At 41.2% G+C, this 21,570-nt stretch overlaps 1 protein-coding gene across 3 annotated transcripts; it reads left to right on the forward strand.

Annotated features, from left to right (window-relative positions):
• The first annotated feature begins 425 nt into the window (after nucleotides 1–425).
• On the forward strand, nucleotides 426–18,361 carry LOC104927160 (oxysterol-binding protein-related protein 7). Of its 3 annotated transcripts, none has more exons than XM_027285757.1 (23): nucleotides 426–561; nucleotides 8,672–8,891; nucleotides 9,446–9,589; nucleotides 9,742–9,795; nucleotides 9,886–9,999; nucleotides 10,197–10,364; nucleotides 10,550–10,691; nucleotides 10,807–10,925; nucleotides 11,057–11,146; nucleotides 11,256–11,412; nucleotides 11,594–11,727; nucleotides 12,714–12,806; nucleotides 13,127–13,307; nucleotides 13,423–13,497; nucleotides 14,464–14,678; nucleotides 14,773–14,910; nucleotides 14,998–15,061; nucleotides 15,157–15,235; nucleotides 15,677–15,821; nucleotides 15,943–16,093; nucleotides 16,282–16,408; nucleotides 16,488–16,610; nucleotides 17,191–18,361. In XM_027285757.1, exons 2-23 carry the CDS (start codon nucleotides 8,724–8,726, stop codon nucleotides 17,297–17,299), a joined length of 2,790 nt encoding a protein of 929 aa, XP_027141558.1. In that variant the 5' UTR covers nucleotides 426–561; nucleotides 8,672–8,723; the 3' UTR covers nucleotides 17,300–18,361. The 3 variants fall into 3 exon arrangements, with proteins under 3 accessions (XP_027141558.1, XP_027141560.1, XP_027141559.1); XM_027285758.1 differs by lacking the exon at nucleotides 426–561 and adding an exon at nucleotides 7,047–7,223; XM_027285759.1 differs by lacking the exon at nucleotides 12,714–12,806.
• The last annotated feature ends 3,209 nt before the right edge of the window (nucleotides 18,362–21,570 follow it).

Here is a 21,570-nt window from a genome sequence, read left to right on the forward strand (position 1 = left end):
TCAACATAGGGGCTTATGGAGATTGTCTTGTTCTGTAGCCAGACTCATTGGCTTCATTTCCAAGCCACGAAGGGTTGCCACTTGTAAATAACCAAGTACATGCAGAATAATGGTATTCATCTTTTAAGTAGCGTCTCTGATGGTAAAAAATTAATAATGTGAAAACTTAATTATGTAGCAAGACGCTCCAGTACTGTTGAAAATTTGAATGGTAAATGGCATTATTCTTAAAGAATAACATTTAGTTTTAATTAAATTTATATATATTTATAAAAGAACAATTATAGTATATTTCTGTCAGCTCCAACTACATATTGTTCATACAACTTAATTAAAAGAAGTAATATACTGATATTAGTTGTCAACTTTAATTTAAAAGTAAAAGTAGAAAAAAGGAAAAAAAAAAAAAAAGTTGGTCCCATGATGCACCTGTCCTGCCGGTGCACCTGCAAAACTGTAATCTGTGCCACGCGCGCGCAGAAGCCAGTACACACCCGCGTGCAGAGTAGTCTCATCAGTTCAGCTGCTGGTTTCCAGTCCGCGAGCTCACAGTCACAACAGGTGAGTACTTCACAAAAATGGACTCACGTGTCGTCTGTGTGGTGGAGTCAAATGTTTGAGTTTTACATTTTCAAGCGGAAGAAGTTTTAAGAAATAATTTGCTGCTTTGTTTGGTCAGGGCCACGCGCGTCGTTCCGTTAATTTGAACGGTGAAATGTTTCCGAAAATGTCCTCACCTTTTTATGTTTCATTATTTTGTGAAGAAAAATGGTGAAAACAGAAAAGGCGACGCTAATTTGATGACTAGTTTGGTAAATGTGGACAAACCAGCTAAGAAATGTTTTTTTATTATCGTTCATATAAAATGTATCATGTCCTGCTTCCCACGGTGTCGTGCTCCCCAAACCTGTTTATTAAGCTTCCTACTTCTCCCCAATAACAAACACACACACACACACACACACACACACACACACACACACACACACACCCCTTCACCTTCCTGTGTGACTGGCTGCTCTTCTTTTCACCTGAAGCCAGTTGGGTGTGTGCGCTGTCTTTTTTGGTAGATTTCCACACTGCTGTTTGTTGCTGCATTCACACTGAAATGTCCATTTTTTTTAAAATTTTATTTGTGTTGCTAATGTCCCCAGTTTGTGCCTCTAATATATTATAATTCCATTAATGTCATAGAAAGAAATTCTACTAAGTACACGCTCATAGATATTCTGCAGAGGAGGGAGTCCTAGCAGGGTGTTGTTTTGATCCTTGGGCAGGAATAACATCAGAGCTCAGTGCCAAAACAATCCTCTTACCAACTTACTTTGTGTGTCTTAATAAAATAGTCAAATTTCTCAAGGCATGAACCACATTGTTAATAAACAAAATGGCTCTGAAGATTTCTGAAGTCTAAAGAAGAAGTCAAACTTTAATTTGTGTTGTGCTCAGTTAGTCCCAGTCTGGCAGCACCAGATTGTGGAGTTGCTCAGTAGCTCTGCAGTGAGACTGCTTCTGTTCTTTCACTGAAGGTGAAACTTTCCTGCCTGCGTGTAGCAGGCCACAGTCAGAGGGACACTGCTGCTTCAGAGCAGAACATCTAAATCTGCTGGGAATATCTCAGCAGACAATTGACTGTCACCATGTACTTCAACTTCATTACATAATGCTGAAGTACTTTAAATGCTACATCTAGAAACAATAAGAGATGGAGACGCTGAGCCAAGGTGCTGAAGCTCAGACAGAAAACATAGTATAGTTTCTGCTGTCCTTTTATTAATGACGTATCATAAAAGGCAGTGATTAATTGACTTACTGAAAAGTGATAATGAAAAGATTATAAAGATCAGTTTTAATCACTTCACTTCAAATACATCTGTGCCAAAACAGAACTGAAGCTAAAAATCTCAGCCCTGATAACTGCTATTGCAACTTTTTCTTCTCCAGAGATGGCAAAGATATCTGCAACTAATGATGATTTTCATCATCAATTCATCTCAGTTATTTTCTAGATTTACATAATAATGTTTTGGTCTATATGATGTCAGAAAATAGTGAATAAAATAAAAAAAGAATCAGTTTTTCAAAGTCTAAAGTGATGACTTCAAATGTCTTGTTTTGTTGCTCCAAAACCCAAATATTCAGTTTAATATGAGAAACTGAGAATAGCAGGAAATCTATTTGAGATGCTGCAAATGTTTCCTGCCATGAACAAACAACAATGAATTAGTCCATGGTTAGTTTGGGCTAAAACTAGCAGCATTTTATCAAAGCTGGCGTGGTTTTGGTGGTATTACGAAATGAGTTAACATACTGCGACAAAAATCTAGAAACAAGCTGTAGGCTGTGTTCGGCACTTGACTTTCCCTTCCGCTCGACATATAAGGACAAAACTGTAACACTGTTGTTGGTTGTAAACTTGGAGAGAACTCCCATCAGTCAGCTGCTTGTGCATGTTGCTTTGGCACATTCCTGGAAGGAGGGAGGAGGAGGTGAAAGATGGAGGACAGAAAAGAGAGAGAGGGAAGAAACCGGTCTGTTCAGGTCTCAGCCCTCTCCGAGGTGACATCGCATAGACATGACTGTGATAGAACAGATTGTTCTAGACAACACTTCCCTTAAATCACAAACACAGTCTGCATCTGTACCATGGTTACCATAGTTACTGTTTTTGCTGACTCACAAGTGAAGTAGATGAGGCAGGGTGAATAAAATGATCTGTCTATGGGATCTTGAAAAAAAATGTAGTCGGCAACAACGCTAAACTTTTGATGCTTTTTCTAAGGACAGATTTAACAGCCTCTCGCACAGCAGAAATCAACGAGACAACAGCCAGTCCGTGTACGGTTTTTGTCTTGCACGTGAATGTACACACCCCTCTCCTGCTACAAATCACAGCTACGTGGATAATGCGGAATACAGCAGCATTAATGCGACCTTTGCCTCTGTGTTCTCTATATTTATACAACAAAATAAATAAATCAATAAGCATCAATAAGCAATAAGCATCTTCTTGAAACCCTCACCCTCGACTGTCTTAATGGGTTGCATAGCTTTAGCTCAGAAATATCCAATGGCAGCTGTTAGGCCCCGTACACAGACATTTTAAAAAACGGAGACATTTCCCTTCGTTTGTATCTTTTTCACAGATACAGTGAATTCGCCTCTGAAAACGAATCGAGTGTGAGGCAGCTGATGCACCAAAAGTGTGACCAGTGTTTACCTTTTGCTATGATGATGATGATCATGGAAGCAGCCGCCCATTGGCTTGGCGTAGTTATGATGGCGCTCGATGGAGTATTTATGCGGGTTGATGTAAATGAAAACTTTTTTGAAAACGATGCTATGTGCACGATGTTATTTTGGAAAACGGAGGGAGGGAAATATTCGTTTCTCAGCATACCTGGCTATGTGTAAACGTAGCATAATGTCTTGTGCTTCTCCGAACTTGTCGGATAAAGAGTCGCATTAAACAATGTGTCTGTGATCGATGACTGAGTTTGCGTTGACGTCTTGCTGGTTGTGGCACTGGCTTTGTCTTTTTGTTTCTTTATTAATTTGTCGTGAGTGACTTTGTGCTTTTGTTTGAGATGGTTGAATAAATTTGTAGTGTAAGAGGAGCAGCTATTACCTTGTAGCAAATCTTGCACATTATGTGCTACTGCTTCTTGTCGGATTCTTCTCATTCGCTTTCAATCTCACTCGTTGTTTTTGAACACCAAACGACACACCTCACTCTTCAGCTGCATGAGGGAGTATGGGCTATCCTGTTAGTCAGTGGGGCCATGTGAAATTGAATGTATTGTGCATGCGCTTCTCTCAGATATTGTGTAATGAAAAGTGGAAAATAAATTGTTTAAACTTGATTATATGATTTTTGAGATTGTTTGACAACAGAATCGAAATCGTGATCAAAATTCGATTAATTGCAGAGCCCTGGATCTAATGAGGAGTGGTTGCTCATGGAAGTCTGTCAAACTCTTGACTCTAAAGGTGCTCAGACTGCAACGACACTGCAGATTCATACTGGAACAAACAACTTTAGATGTTGCATGTTTCTGATGCACCATTAGTTAGTCCAGGTTAAATTTGTGTAGGCTGTGTGATGTTCCGTCACTGCATTGATGCAAACTCCTCCTCAGTTTATTGCTTGCTGTGATGCCACCTGGAGCTAGGTACTCCAAATTTGGGCAAAGGTGAGCATCCAAAAACAACACGATGGACCACCGAGTTGAACAGGTTTAGTCACATTTTGAAGCCCTTTGCTATGTGAAAACAACTCCTTGAAATGTGACTGCTCACAAACACATGAGATAACATCTTGTTTCTCATGGTGGGGAGCAGAAAAATCTTGTGAATGAAGGATCATATCTGTGGTTTTACATTTTCTATCTGCTTAGTGCCAGTCATTGCCCAAAGCATGCGAACATATTTGAGCTTTTTTGGATATTGTGCAGAAGTGTTTACATTTTTAAATGTGATACATTATTTTTATTTATAAAATTATTGCTTTGCTTAACCAATGGACGTGTCTGGACTTAAATCGCTGCTATGATTTTTGCTTCCACAACATCTACTTACTCATCTACTTCTCACTTTTTGTGTCTTCTTTAACTCGTGAAAAATTTTGTTCAGAAATGTGTTTGTCGTTTTAGTAAACACATCTCTTTTTACCAAAATAACCTGTCCACCTGAGAGGTTTGGCATATCAGGATGCTGATTAAACACAGCTGTGCAATAAAAGCTCACTAAACTGTGCCGTGTAATCTTGAAAACAAGATTAGGCACTAAACTATGGCTATTTCACATAGGGCTACAAATATCAAAGTCATCACCTGCCTCTAATTGGCTAGTATTCCTTACCTTTGTTGGAGTATAAACAGTTGTGTGCATGTCTTAGGTGCTTTACTTTAACTCGTGAAAATGGGAGCAAACTAATGTGTTGCGTTCATATTTTTGTTGAGTGTACATCATTTCATTTCACGTCGAAACTACAGGACAGATGTTCTGATTGGTCAAACTTTTCTCTGTGAGGCACGCTATGTTTTGTTTTAAACTTTCTGCCTGGTTAAGATTCAGTTGTTGCTCAGTCAAAACACACGACTTAGGCCAACCATAAGAGATGTTCACAGAAATTGTACTGCAGTGTTTCAAACAGACAGAAGCTGATGCTTTTGTTTATGGCAGCTCCTTGAAACCCGCAGCGAGCAATGGGGAAACATGTCGTTGAAAGAGTTGAGAGAATTCAAACAATAAATTCTACAACTGACACATGACTTTGTTTTGTGCTCGAGGCAAGGTAGTTTCTTAAATCATCCTCTCAGGGCTGTATCTCAGCCTGGGCTTTCTCTCTGGTTTACTAGTCAGACCACATACCTCTCATGGTTGTTCTGAACATCTTCCTCTGTCCTAGTTAATGACTCAGTATATAATTGTCATACTTGGGTTATGACATCAGCTGTGAGGCATTTTTGTGAGGATGTGTCACTGTGGATGTCCACCAAAGAGAGGTAGATGAGGGACAGTCACAGTACAGCCATGGGGAAGAAGAGGTTTCCTAAAGCTCTTTGTTAAATGAATTTCCTGGTACTTGCTCCTGTACGTAGTTTACCTTTTGCAGACATCTTTAGGTTTCACTGTCTACCACGACATGCTTAGTGATGACTTTGTGTTTCACAACACTGCATTATTAGGGTGCCTTGAAACTAGTCTGTTTGGTTCAGTGAAAACAAGCCCTGGTGTGTTAGCCTGGTTTATGCAGGTTGTTTAGGCTCTTGTGAAAGACTCAATAACTGGACTGAGACTACTTAAAAAAATAATAATAATAAAATAAAAAGGTCCTGGTTCACATCTAAGTGGACTCTGGTGCAGTTTGTTTGTGATGTGAAAGCAAACAAACCAAAAACAGGAATTTATGACACAGATTTCAAAAGCAAAACTGTTGTTGATGGTGAAACATGTTCTGGAAGTGATCCCATAATCCACCTGTATATGCTCTGTATAGATTATGGAAATGATTTGACGTTTGCACATCAGCAGAGGTGTTCTCCCTGATTAACAGCTGAATGGTGAGTTAATGATATTTCATGTGTGGCCCTCAAGAAGTGGGAAGTGCTCAGCCATGAACCAATATGACAGACATCTAAAAACTATCCACATGGTCAGACACCACAATCAGCTTATTTATAATGAAGTTTATTAGTTAGTTCATTTCAGTGTCTTTATGGCTTCACATCATTCTTGAAAGGAACACATGCAGGAATAAAATAGTGGGCATGTCAGTCCCATCAAATGTGGGTGTGTATTACATCCTTTTTAAGGCTTGGCGTCAACAATAACACAATACTTAGGACTTTGTGGACAGTTTTGTACAGTGAGCCTATAACTATGATATGGAATCAAACAATGGTGATATTGTGTAGTGCAAAGCATGCAGGGAATGCTTTGGCTGTCTTCCTGCTCTCTCAGCTTCTTCTCTGGTACCAGCAGGTATTAAGTCCTTCCAAGAACCCAACCACCAAATGTAACCTGCAATCACCTCAGTTATTTTAAGAGAACGTACAGAAGTGGCTGGTAGTTGTAGAGTTTTCCTTAGTGTAGTTTAAACACGGTGCACGCCTGTTTCAATTCAATGACGCCACTAGTGGGGTTAAAGTTAACTGGGGGAAAATGTATTAAAGTTTTAATGTAATTAAATCGATCTTTGGATGTACGAATTGATCTTAAGGAATTAATATGCAAATCGATTCAGAATCGGAAAATCGATTTTTTTCAACACAGGCCTAATAAACACCGTATTAATTTTTACAGTTTGTAGGACAGAATCAGTTATTGAATACACCTTATTTCTAGTGTCTGTGTGTGCTGATGGAGGAGAAAAAAAAAAATGTGTCACATCCTTGTGATGAAAGAGCTGGCAGGCCTGTTGGGTCAGGTAGAGAGTGTTGCTCTACTTTCAGCTCCGCCCAGATACCTGCTGGCTTTCATATGCACACATAAGGCCAGTCAGGTGTGGTACTGCTGTCAGTGTAACAGAGGAGTTCTTCAGATCACGGTTGGATGCTGAAGGGAATCTTCAGAGGAATTTCTCTTTTTGTCCTGTGATTTATTTATGTATTTATTTTAAGCCCGAAACTTTGAGGGAAATTTTAGAGTTTTGTCGTTTTTGAGGAGTTTAAGGAAATACCTGTGGACTACCGAGGGAGCAGCTTGTTAGGCCAACACAGGTGTGTTCATTTGTTGGACTGACCGATTTTTATGTGTTGCCTCATTCTGGTTTGATGTACTTGTGTTTCCTACCCTGTCCTCAGTTTATCTTCTTGTCTGTTCATGTTCGGGATAGGAGTGGGCACCATGGATAAAATTGAAATGTATGTAGTGATATTGTCCATTTTTAACAGAATTGACTGCTAATTCACAGAGAGCTATAACAAGAATCAGAACAATTTTAAAGATTCAAATCCTGATGTTCTTTAAACACACCATCATGTGATAATGGCTCGCCTTCTCAAAACATTAAACTGGAATTTCAACACGGAACACTTCCTCTTGCTGTCTATTTTGAATCAGCTGAAAAGAAAACTGATTAGAGAGTAGTTGGACAGGTGTGTGTGGGTTTTTTGTGTTTTTTTCTTTTTTTCTTCCAGTGAGCCAGTAGATCCAGCAGATAATCTGGACTTTCTGACTGGAGTTTCATCCTAATTATGCAAATTCATTGTTTAACCTAACGATCTAGTGACTTTCAGACTACTTATACAAACACTCCTTTTAGGTGAGGGGGCTTTTTATTGCACATTTTATTGGCACATTTTATTGTCTTTACAAGACCACTGAGGTTACAGAACATTTCTGAATGAACACAGTCACTCACATTTGGTGAGTGCATCCATTAAGTAAGGCAGGTCTTATTTGAAGAAGAGTCGAGTAAGAGACTGAAGGAAAGTTTTCCCCTTATATAACTGAATGTTGAGTGCATATAGAGAAGAGGATACAGGTGACATGTTTCGCATAGTACAAGGGGTGTTTAGAGATGAGAGGTATGTGAAACATTCATGCTGTTGATCTGCTCTTAGCAGTGGTAAACACACTTTGGCCTCAAAAATAATGTGACAATACAGGGTTGTTGTTTTTTTTCATACTATGAAATGAAAGGGTGATTTTAGCAACTGAGAATATATTTGAAAGATCTATTTCTTTAAAGATCCAGTATGTCGACAATTCTTATTTTTCTATATCATTTTTTGACGCTGCAGGTCCACCAGCTTGAATCTACATGTAGCCCAGAGCAGACCAAACAAATACGACTCTAGACAGGGTAGTTCATGGCCACGGTAGTTTGCAAACAGCAACTACACTAGATGCCACTAAATCTTACGGACAAACAGGTTTTCACATGCAAGGAATTTGTCTCTATGATTTGATGCAAAACATAAAGATACATAAAGATAAGATAAAAACCAAGTGCTAGAAGATAGAAATATGTGTGCAGTATGTTTTTAAAATTAAAACAGCTGTTCATTTTTATGCAGGAGTGAAAGTATTTACCAGATTTTTTTTTTTAAGACACATTGGTCTTTTAACAGGAAAGGCGCTGATCTTCATTGCATGTGTCCTTGTATTAGTATTACATATTTCAGTGTCTTTGGTTTCTCACTGTTTTTGTTTATTCCCACAGTGCCGTGTACTTTGCCATGAGACACAACCTGCACTGAAGGTCCGTTCTCTCCATGCAGCGCTTTCCTCATTACATTGCACCAATGGACCCCCAGGTGTGCCCGCCCCCCCTTAGCAGCAGCCAATCGGTGATCAGTGGCCTTGACAAATCCCCAGCCAGTGGATTCAGACCTGGCCATTCACGAAGCAACAGCACTGGCTCCTCCAAACATTCAAAACAGGTACAGAATCTGACTGCACTGTGTTGTTTATGGTAGTTGATTTAGTTTATTTAGTTGTGTTTTTAGTGCCAAATTAGGGAGGTTTTAGTGTGCCATTTGCTTTAGCTGTATTCTAAACTGAAAAACAAACAATATTATATTATAGAGCTGCACAGATTTGTTAATCATCAATTTGTCAAGTATTAAATTAACTGCCAGTTGTTTTGATGACTGATTGTTTTCAGTTATATTTCAAGGGAAAAATGTCAAAGTTCTGACTTAGTAACTTTTTTTTTCTTTGTATGGTAGAAATATTTAAACATTAAATCTCCATATTATTATAAGCATAATAAAAGCTTTGTTGAGAACAACCTTTTCAACTTGACACGTTCACAGAATTAATACAATTCTCAGCCGTATGTAATGTCATTTTGAGTAATTTCAGTCTCAGAGGCATTAAATGTGGTCAGTACATGGCTGGATATTATATTGATAATGTATTGGATTTCTTATATGTCGTCTTTGTAATTGTAACTGGTTTATTGTGTAATGAAAGCTTTTCCACTGTCTCTTAGTCTCGTCACTGGGAGGTGATGGACGACTTGCAGAATCTGGATATGATTTCAGTACCTGGCTCGTCTCTGGACCTCAGTATTCCTGGGATCTGTGAGGGCTACTTGATGAAGAGGAGGAAGTATCCGCTCAAAGGCTGGCACAAGGTGAGCACAGACTGGACTTTTCTGCTCAGTTTACACAGTTTTCCTGGTTAAATGATATCTCGACTGAAGCAGAGATGTTTTACCTTCTAACCAGTCAACATTGCAGTTCCAGCTTTTCTTTCTAACACATCACTGTGATTGGTCCTTTTTAGAGATACTTCCTGCTGGAGAAAGGAATTCTCAAGTACTCAAAGATGCAGCAAGATGTAAGTCATGAATAAAATTACAGCTACACTGTTACACAGCGTAGCCATGTCTGCTTGTGCTTATCCTACACCTTGTGGTTGTGTTTTTAGATTCAGAGAGGGAAACTTCATGGCTCTCTGGACGTCAGCCTAGCCGTCATGTCCATCAACAAGAAAGCCAAACGCATAGACCTGGATGCTGGAGACAATCTCTACCATCTCAAGGTGACCTACACAACACAGTTCTGAGAGGTTGTTGCAGAATAATTAATACACAGACAACATGCTCCTCAACATCAGTCAGATCTAGAAGGATCCAAATGAAGTATACAGCCAGATGTCTACATATCCCTTTGTCTGTGAATTGTATAATTCATTTCTTTCTCCTTGTTCCTCTTTCTCTATTCCTGTGTCCCTGTTAGGCAAAGAGCCATGACATCTTCTACATCTGGCTGACCAAGCTGTGTGCCCATCGCGTGTTCAGGAAAAATGAGGCGATGAGTGTTCATCATGGCGTCCTCCACGCTCTCTCTATGGGCCCGAGCGCCTTGCCAGCAATGGCCTCTCTTGCCCAGAAAAACAGAGCAGCGGTCAGTATAGATTCCTGCTTCAGTGTATGTCAAAAAATACACATCTGATGAAACAACTGTCAGTCCTCGCCTGAGAAGGTTGTTTCTATGGTAACAACAAAGCATGACTGTATGACAGAAAAACAGAAAGAATCAAATTTCTCGATTATTGGTTTTAACTTGAAACCGTCATGCGTTTGGTCCAGCTTCCTCATTATGCCAGCTCGGCATCAGTGTTCCAACAAGAGATGGGAAGCCCTGCTCCCGCTGTCGCCTCTCACCCAGGGGTGACCAACAAGGTGTCAGCCTGGCTGCAACAGACCAGCGACATCGATGCAACCTCCAACGGTCAGTCACCTGCAATGATGTAACGTTGATATTGAGATCCAGAAAATAAACAAATGTTTGTGTGTGTGTGTATTCTTATTCTCTAAACTGTGACCTTTGACCCTCTGTTTGGCAGACCTGGCACGCTGTCAGTTAGAGCTCACAGAACTGGCTCAGCTCATCCAGCGACTCCATTGGCTTGAAGGAGGTCTGCCAATCACAAGCACTGACCTGGAGATGCGGATCAGCATGCAGGTGAGTCCGCTGTGAACATCTGTGAATGTGTGATTCTTTAAATACGGAGGGCTAAAAGTACACGTTCAGCAAAGGGCAAATACAATGTTTTATTTGAAGAGAAGCTCTAACCCTGTGTGTCCCTGTTTTAGAATCTCTCCCTGGAGAAACCCAAGAAGAAGGCGGGAAAAGGGATTGGTCATTCCAGGACTTTGTCCCGCGTTGAAGCCATGGGGGGATTTGTAAGCCTGACCTTAACTCCTTAAATATCTTAATTTTGGCCATGCTTTGTGCATCAAGTAGAATCTGTCAGTTCATTACCATACCGTTCCTCTCTGTCGTCTTCTCCAGTTCACTTCCAGCCACCTGAGCACTAACAGCAGCGCTGGCTTGGGGCAGTCCCTTCAGTCCATCCCTGACTATGTCTACTCTCAGCTATCCAGCCCACAAGTCACCTCACCTGAGGCCAAGAAGCTTCACCAAGACATCTGCACGGCTTCTCAGAGAGGTACAGCCCTGCCGCCTAAGTAACCGTGGTTGTCAGTTATAAAAGTTGTATGCGAAAAATATGATGTCAGGATGTCACTTGAGTGAAACATTTCTACTCTTTATTGCAGGTAGCATCGTATTTTCATGAACGGACATTCGTCTTTGTAAAAGTTTCTTAATGATGTGTTTCTGCGTTGCAGTTCATGCTTCTCTCAAGTCCATTCATGACGTTTTGACCTTGGAGAGAGAGAGAGTGAGGCAGGCCTGGACCGGCCCGGAGCTGAGGCATAACACCTCACAACAGCTCGCTACGCTGTGCAGCACACTGTCTGAGGTAACACACGCACGCATATATGCATGCACACAGACACACTAGCAGAAGCTGAGCTGGGCTGCGTAGAAACAAAACTCACTCTTCTCACTCTTCCTAAAGCTGAGAATCAGATGACAACAAGCCCTAACTGACACAAATTTGACTTTTTCATCACCTCGCTGTGTCTCCCTGAGTTAAAACACTGATTGTTGGTACAAAATATTAGTATCGGTCTGCAGAAAGACAATGGAGGCCAAGCCCCTGCTGTCAGTTGCTGAGGTGCTGTGTGAAACTGTTGAGCAGGTTTGGGTTGTTTCTAGGCAGGACAGACAGACACAAGTTATCACAGGTGCGTCTTAATGGAACACACCTCAAGTCTTTTCTCTACCCATTTCCACACACACGTACACACGCAAAGGCACAAATGGTATGTTTGTTGTCACACACTGAAACTGAGCTCTGTCAGTCGAGGGGCTCATTAATTCCTGCCTTCAAACTAACAGCGCTCAGTAATCCGTCTTGTTTGGTGTTGCATGAGGTTTCTTGGCTGCTTGTTTTGTTTTTTTGCATGCATCTTTTTTCTTTTTCTTTTTTTTTAACCAATGGGACGAGTGACTTCGGGCTTTATTCGTTGTTTGTTGCCTGGCAGCTGGCTGTCACCCTGAATTCTCACTGTGAGCAACACGCACACAACAGTCAACAAGTCCGTTTCCCATTTCTTAAACCTAACACCTGGCAACTTAACCTGCTAAAACATTTTCATGCAGTACCATTGCAGCAAAAAAACACACCAAATCAACCAATGCATTAATAACTGTAGACTGAAACAAAGATGCAGTGGCGCTGCAAACAGTTGGACAATATAGCCAAACACTGATCCCACTCCATGCGCTGTGTGAACACTCTGCATGACATTCTGACCATTTACATTTGATCCTCTGTTTCCCCTCCTCATGTGTCTTGCATGGCCGGTCTGTGTCTGCGTGCATGTCCATACATGTGGTTAGCTTGACATACAGTCACGTCTGACCAAAGTCCACTCGCTTTCCCTGTCCTCTGACTCTTCTGAGGAATCCTTCTGCACCGTCCGTCCTGACCAGGTGTGTACTGCATTTGGTTTGCGAAACACTGTCACTCACTGTGCATGTCATTGTCATGGTCTCACTGACACTGAGTCTCTTACAAGAAAATACAAATGATGACAGGGTTGTTGTCTGGCTCAGGTCAGTCATTTCATGCAGGACGGTGTGTGTGTATACGTTTTGTGGTTGGCACCAGCATGTGTTGAACCTCCGACCTGTTTCCTGCCTGTGTCTCTAATACTCCACACCCCTTATTGGCTAGTGTTCTGGCTCCAACTCTACCGTTTAAGATATGAAACTATAGTTTAAACCACAATCTCCTCTGCGCCCCCTCACAGAGGACTCCATCTATGGGTCGTCATAGTCACCGTGCACCCTCGGTGGCAGACTCCATGGCAGAGTATTTCGACGCCAGCGAGGTGATTGTGTGTGAAAGTTCTTCAGAGGCAGAGGCTTCAGATGAGTCGGGCCTGAGTGACATCACCACCACCAGCACCTCTGAGCCTGAGGAGGGACACGGTGAGTGTTTTACATCACGTCCAGCAGTTGGAGCATATCATATTGCATGCCTGACCACTTTCTGACCAGCAAAACTGAAGATATTATTGTTAACTTTCTCCTCTCTCCTTTTCAGCCGCTGCCACTCTTAACTACCGGGCCAGTGTGAACAGCACTGCAGACCATCCCAGCCCAGTGCCCACTAATACTGGTAACACCATCATTTATATTGTGAATTAGTGCAGAGATGCATCACTGCATGCTGTGAACATTTCTCTGATCCAGCAGTTCTGCTTTCAGTCATACTGTCTCTACCTGACGTCAGGTACATACTAGATTGGCTTTCTCTACAACAGGTTTACTGATATAATGGCATATTGGATATAATTGTATTAAATATATGCATAAATGGTGTTTTAAGAAATCAGATAGTGTCACCAAGTTCTTAAAGTGCATACAAAGACTAGTAAATGCCTGTATCACTAAAGCCTTATTCACACCGGGGACACGCTGCGGTCACCGGAGCTGCTCGCTGCCACTTTAAACAATGAAACCATTCCCACCGGGTGCGCCGCAGAACGTCTCAGCAGCGACTCTCCGCACTGCAGCACTATCATTCCGTAGCACTTCTGTTTTTGACGCGAGCCGTTGCTTAACCGCATGAATTACAACAAAGCAGATTGCACCAGACAGGAAATCTGACACAGAATCAACGTAATACACTTCCACCCCCTTTCAACATAAAACACAATAAACAGTTCATGTAGTCTATCACAACTTCACATCAACACGTCATGACCGGTGGCACCAGGTCAGCAGTCAATCGAACAAAGGGTCTCAACGACAAGAGACACACAATAATTTATGACACAACAGATCCATCTTATAATCTCTTCCACATCGGTGAAGCAAAGTCAGCTGTTTGTTTTTGTTGTTTTCTTTATATACAGTTTATTACGGGGTCTCGCATATGTTCAGGATTTTCCCATGATATCATGATCTTGGGTGAATATGGCTGGCTCGCTATGCTGCCGTTATGGCGTTACGTTACTTTATTTTCCCATGTTTCTATGGGAGTCTGTATATTTAATGTCATGTTCGTCTACCTTCTGGTTTACCTGAAGCCCTTCAGGATGTTTTCGTTTTCATTGTACTGACTTGTGTTGCTGTGATCCAGGCCGTCGCACTGCCCTCCCAGCCCCGGGAACAGACAACAGCCACATTGGCATCATGACCATCCTGTACAACAACATCGGCAAGGACCTGTCCAGAGTCTCCATGCCGGTCGCTCTTAATGAGCCAGTGTCTTTGCTGCAGCGACTCAGTGAAGAGTTGGAGTACACTGACCTGCTGGACATCGCCAACCACATTGATGATCCGTATGAGAGAATGGTGAGTTTGGTTTCCTCATAACCAGCTTGAAGATGAGATTCAGTTGAGTTCAGTGGAAAGTTCATTTAAAAAAAAAAAAAAAAAATGTTCCCAGGTTTATGTGGCAGCGTTCTCTATTTCTGGATATGCCTGGGCGTCGTGGAGGTATAGATACAAACCCTTCAACCCTGTCCTTGGAGAAACCTATGAGAGTCACAGAGAAGACAGAGGCTTCCACTACGTCAGCGAGCAGGTAACCAGCAGAAACATGCTGACCAAAGCCTCAACATGTGAGCTTAGGACCTGCTGTAATTCTGTATGCTATATGTTCTGTTTTCAGGTTAGCCATCACCCTCCCATTTCCGCCTGCCACGCAGAGTCCGAAAACTTCACTTTCTGGCAAGGTAGCAGCCATGTGCACAGAGATGAATGCTGGATTCACTTGTGTATTATCAGTGGAGACAAACCTCATGCTCTGTTTGTTTCTGTCTGCTCTCAGATCAGAGATGGAAAAACAAGTTTTGGGGGAAGTCTGTGGAGGTACTCTCTTCTGGGCTCGTCAACGTCAGCCTGCCCAAGTGAGCCACCGCTCCATTTAACACCAGTCACACTCCATGTATAACACTACTTCCGTACAACTGAAAACAGTGTACTATGCTGACACACTCAGATTGGTTGGGGACCAGCATTTAGTCTGTCATATCTCTAAGTCTTGGCCAAAATTTCTGACTAATCACCTTTATTACTCGCATCATTTTTAAATATGAATTGTCATATGATCTAAGGTTGTTATGATGATATTAATGTTATTAGTAAGAATACTCCAAGTAGTATTTGTGCCAACATTATTTAGATATGTATGTTTTGAGGTTGTTCTGGACAGGTTTTGTTGTGCAACAGTTTTTAGAGATGAGCTGAGAGAGGGCTGAGGGATTCTAAACACTTTAAAACCTGAAACACAGACCAAAATGACCCACATTAAGTGAAATTAAATATTGTTACATCAATCGTGTGTGTAGGTACGGTGATCACTACGAATGGAACAAGGCGGTGACGTGTATCCACAACGTGCTAAGTCAGCAGCGATGGTTGGAGCACTATGGTGAGGTGATCATCAAAAACACAAAGAGCGATGTCTGCACCTGCAAGATCACCTTTGTCAAGGTCAGGACACACACACTCTCTCTGTCGTTCATACACACACACACACACACACACACACACACACACACTTCACATTTAACCAGCCTCTCTAACATCTGTCTCTTTCCTCCCCACATTCCAGTCTCGCTACTGGAGCTCAGACAGCAGCAAGAACGAGGTTCAGGGTGTTGTTTTGGACCGGGCTGGAGATGTGGTTCATCGTTTTGGAGGCCTTTGGCATGAAGGCATCTTCTGTGACACCCTGCCCACACCAAAGTGCATCTGGAAGCCTAGTGAGTAGCATCTTTAAAGCTCTGAGAGATGTAGGTCACTGACTGTGTTGTTGAAGAACTGATTTACAAATCTAATTTGAATGATACATTCAAACATTCAATACATAGAAAAAAAAAAACAACCCTTAGGATTTCTCCCATTCCACATTGTCTGACCTTTAATATGCATGATGTCATTTCCTGTTTAGACGTGCAGCCTGATGACCAGTTTGACTTCTACGGCTTCTCACGTTATGCCAGAGAACTAAACGAACTGACACCTGACCTTGAGGCAGTCCTCCCGCCTACAGACACCCGCTACAGACCAGACCAGAGGTACAAACAGGATTTTTATTCATTTCACCTGAACAATGTCAGTTACACTTTGTTTTTAAACTCCTCTTCTCTCCACCAGGCTCCTGGAGGAGGGCAAGGTAGCAGAGGCAGATAAAAAGAAAGATGAGGTGGAGGAGAAGCAGAGAGAGAGGAGGAAGGAGATGGCCAAAAGAGGGGAGGAGCACGTCCCCAGGTTCTTCAGGTGAGGAGCTTTGCAAGTCTTTGCTCGGTTTGTAACGCTCTCTGTGACATACCTCTTCAAGCGCACGCTGCAATAACCCTGGTGACATCACCAGGGGTCATTTATATATTTAAAGTAAATTTAAAGTAAAAGCATCACAAATGACTTATAGTAAGTCTGCAACACAGGAAACATGAACAAAATGGTTGCTGGCACCGCTCACTATACTGGTTTTAATAATGACACATAATTAAATTTTTATGGCCCGTCATGTGCTGGAGTAACCATGTGTGTGACCATAATGTGACCATAAGTGGGACACAGTTTATTACTTGGTCAGATGCAGTAATGACTAGGAGTCTCTGTTGGTCTGCCAAGCAACCTCACTGATGACAAGATTCAGGAAGTTACTGCACCTGACCAAGAAGTAGTGCAGAACAAACCCTGCCAATAAAACAACTTCATTTTTGTAAACAAATTAGATTTATCGTCTCAATACATTTTAGAGGTGCTGCTACGAGCCCTCTGTCACCTTAGGGTGGTTTCCACTTTTTTCCAACATCATCGCTCGACAGCAACAGTTTTCTCTTTATTTTCTCAGGAAAGCTCTGGATGAGGCCGGAAGAGAGGTGTGGCTGACCAATGATACCTACTGGAATCTCCGCAAAGATCCAGGCTTCTCCAAGACTGAAAATCTGGAACTGTGGTAGAACACAGCACTGAGCTTAAACGCTGAGGCTAAATTAGCCAGGTGCTAAACAGATGACGGAGAGCAACAGTATGCCCCTCTAGTAGTAGAACTGATTAACTGTACCTATGTTAGACCTAAAATGTATACATGAATGTAACACAGATCCAGAGGTCTGCTGCTAACCATCACTGCAAGCATGTAGAGGAGAATGGCATTCGGGAGCATAAATGAACCTCTCAGTGAGTGTTTTTGTGCCATGAAGAGGTGACGTGCCACTATGGAACAAATGAAGACTGATTTAGACGAAGCCGGATGTCTTTCCAGCCTTTCGCCTACCTCTTACCATGTTAGAGACCTTGAATATCATCACTCGTGATTCAAAACCAGATCTTAACATGAAATTCAAATTTTTTTTTGCTGCCCTGGAGAAAATATGTTTAAAAATCAAGTTTTTCTGTTGGGATTGAGGCCTCTCTCTCTCTCTCTCTCCATGTAAAGTGTCTTATATCTTATCTGTGGGACAATTATGTTATACTCTTGTTATTTTTAACATGTGTGTATAAATATTTTTAGTCAAGCTCATTTTTATGAGATTGTGATGAGTTCAGAAACAAATGTTTTGAGAATCCTGATGGGAGGAACCAGCACACATGCAGGGCCAAGTCTGGTGCTTGTGGGGGTGTATTACAGGTGAACTGGTGCTGTCCTGCTTTCTTTCTCAGTGGGTCTTACTGTATAAACTTGTGTTGGTTTGTAAAATCGGTGTGTATTTTCTGATATTTAATCGTGACACATTGGTGACGCATTGTTTTTCTGAAGTGTCCTTACGCTGGTTAAATCTTGCGGTCCTGTTGGCTTTGCTGCCTTCTCTCTCTCAACTGTATGAATTGTTAATGTCCAGTATGAGCTGACAGACGAGGATTGCGTCTCGGACCTTTTTTATGCTCTCAGTTGATGCAATGAAGTATTTTTATTGATGTTTCAACAATGGATTTTAATAAGGAAAAGAGACTACTGTTAAAACCCAGTGAAATGTTTTTTTCTTAATGGTTTTGTTTCAAATAAAAAGTTCCATAATCAACTTTTCATTCCTCCTTCTTCACTCATAACTTATTTCACTGACTTTTCCAGCTACATCTCCTGATCATTATCTAAAGGGACGTCATCATTTGACTGAGATCATTTGAATGTGGCCAAAAGGAATTGAGCAGATGTCAGATGAATTCCAAAATATTTAATGACAGGGGCGAAAATAGCAAAGGGGACGTTAACGGAGGAAGCTAAGAAAGTAGAGTACATCAGTAAATTATGTAAAAAAATTTCCAAGCCAAATAATTTTTGTACATTCCCTAACAAGATCTGACTCATGCTCACACTACAGACCACATCAGTCATCATCTTCAACACCTTGATTTAATATTAGCCTTTATTTATTCTGTCCTGTTCATTGACAGCACAAAACTCCATCCAGAGTCCTAACATGATTTATTAAAGCATTCACTCGCCTCTCTTGCTGATGTTGTAAACCGTGAAGTAACAGTGAGGTATTCATGACAACAGTGAGGGGAACGGACAAAGAGCGTTCCCCTGCTGGCTGCATTCAAATCCTCATTTAACAAAGCTAAAAGAATCAAGTGCATATTAAGTTTAGAAATCATTCTCGGCCTATAAACACAACTATGATCTACAATAAAGTTAAGTTAGCAAAAAATAGTGTAAAAACCCAATCTCGTCTCACAACACACTTGAAAAGTAAAATGGTTGTAATACAATCAAGGAACTCTTTCACTTACTTAAATGTCCTGTGGTTCCCTGAATGCAACCAGCACAGCATGACATGGCAGTTTTTCCCCTTCCAACACCTGAAACCTTCAAGTCTGACATCAAGTCTGCATTGCTAAGAGTTTTTTCAGGTTTTAGTGTGCTTCTTTACTCACTGCCTTCATAAATGCAAGAATGCTGCACACATTTTGTACATTTTGTGCAGTCTGTGCTGGCAGACACCTGTCTGGGTGAACGTCTGCACGGCCACATACTGTATGTGATGTAGCAAACTCGCAGATGCAAAAGCATGTTCTCAGGCTCCATCCACACTGCAGGCTTTCTTTAAAACATCTTTAAAATGTCTCTAGTTAGAGGAGCCCTGTGGAGTTTTCATGATGTCAGATCCCAGTTATGATATTAATAATGGTCCGTACTGATCACTCTGTGTATGTCTAATGTATGTCACTGCTGTTAGGTTTGACCTCAGGCATCTACAAATCATGATGCTTCTACAAAACGAGGCCACAGTCATTTTGGTGAGTTTCTGTCGGCAGAATAGTTTGAAATATGTCCGGGAGTAATGAATGACACAGTGAGCTGTTAAGCGTGGAGCTGCAGGCGACGGGCCGCACACCTCCTCATCAAGCCGACCAACTCCTTTTTCTGTGTTTTTGAGTGAAAAACTACTCACCGTGTGCAACATGAAATCAGTAGGAGGTGGTAATTATGATTGACTGACTTCTTTAGTTAAAATAACTGCCTCCATAATTCTGGAACATGTAGAATTAAACCACACAACCAACCAAATCATCCAAAAATGAAATCTTAAGCATAAAGAACGAGACATCCATCGTCTTCTCCCTTTCTTGTCTTTGTGGGTTATGTTTCTTGGTGTGTCTACCAATAGAATATGCAAGTTACCCAAACTGAATTTGGAGTTATTAATAGGGCTGTTCATTGTAAACTGTAAATTGTGAACTGTCGGCCAACCAGTTTAGCCCAGACTGAAATCTCAACAATTATTTCCTTCAGACATTCATGCTCCCCACATGATGAATTGTAAAACTTTTCTGTGATCCTCTGACCTGAACATTTCACCTGCTAAACATCTATCTGCTATCATTTAGCTCGAAGCACTGCTGTGTTTAAATACGGCCTCACAGACCACCAAAATAAAGATTTTAAATAGATTTAGATGAGCTAAAATGGTCACTTGTTTTCAAGCACTGACTGCTCATGTCCGTTCCCCCTTTTGGATGTGTTTTCAGCCATCAGAGATGATGACTGATGCTATACAAAGTTCAGATATATTGTTTTGTTCATTTTTAGACAAATTCTTTCTTTTCGTGGCAGAAAAACAGCTGCAGTGTAATAGAGCCTTAATTCAAGAGAGAAGCAGCTACACAGCACCCAAAGTAACAGACCCCCACCCTGCACCCAAAAAAAAAAAGCATCAAAAGAGTATCCTGAAATGATTTTCATGTTATAGCCCTAACCTAGTCTATTTGTACTGTATGTACCATATAGCAGTTCAGTTAATGTAATATTGTACATACATGTTTCTATGTACAACAGCGCACTTGCACAAATCAGCGTGTCCACGTTTCTTCACAAGCTCTGTTACAGAAAACGTGAAATGAAAAGTATGCCGCTCTGCATTCTCATGAGTATACTGAATGCAGAACCACAGGTATGATCTGTGCCAAACAAGGAACACACTTTTCCTGGGCAGACTTCTCATGCAGGCCACGGGGAACAGCGTCACATCCAGCTGTGTCTGCCTTTGCAGATGTTGTAATTGCTCGTCCCTTCACCAGGTGGAGACAGATCACCACACTGAGGCTAATGCAATAGAGCAGGGGTGGAATTCAAACAAGCATGGAGAGTCTGATTTGAAGAAATTAGGTTTTCTGATAGCTGTCTCAGAGATTCCTGCCTCCATCTCCAACTTTTCATAGGTACAGGTCATATATTAGAAAACAAAATACTGACATAGACATCTGTACGCATGGATTGCAACGGCAGTCTGTTGGCTGGTTGGTCTGCCACTTTGGTCCAGACTGAAATCTCAATAATTAGGATGAATTGTAAAACCTTTAGTGATCCTCTGACCTTTAACGTGTGTTTTAGTGCTGAAATATCCAAATAACTCCTGAATGGACTGCAAGACAGAAGTTGACTCCTAGTGCCATCCTCATCCTGTTCATCTATATATTTAAGTGGAGGCACAAAAAAAACAAAAAATAAAACAACAATCTCAGAGACAGATATCTAAATACAAATTAAATCAACCAATGAACCACTTACTAGCTTTTTTTAGTACTACTTTCTAGCTTTTACTTCTTTTCTGGAGCTTTTGTCCATATTACATGGTCTTCATTAGCAGATTGAGTTAGCAATATCCAGCCATTGTATCACACAATCTTGAATACCATGTGATATAGTTAAAAGCTTTTCTTTCTTTATTTTTTTTACTTCAGGTGAACTCACATTTTAAGTCTCACGTAGGACTTTTTGTAAGATCTG

This window comes from Larimichthys crocea, chromosome XII (assembly GCF_000972845.2).
Source record: "Larimichthys crocea isolate SSNF chromosome XII, L_crocea_2.0, whole genome shotgun sequence".
NCBI lineage: Eukaryota > Metazoa > Chordata > Actinopteri > Sciaenidae > Larimichthys > Larimichthys crocea.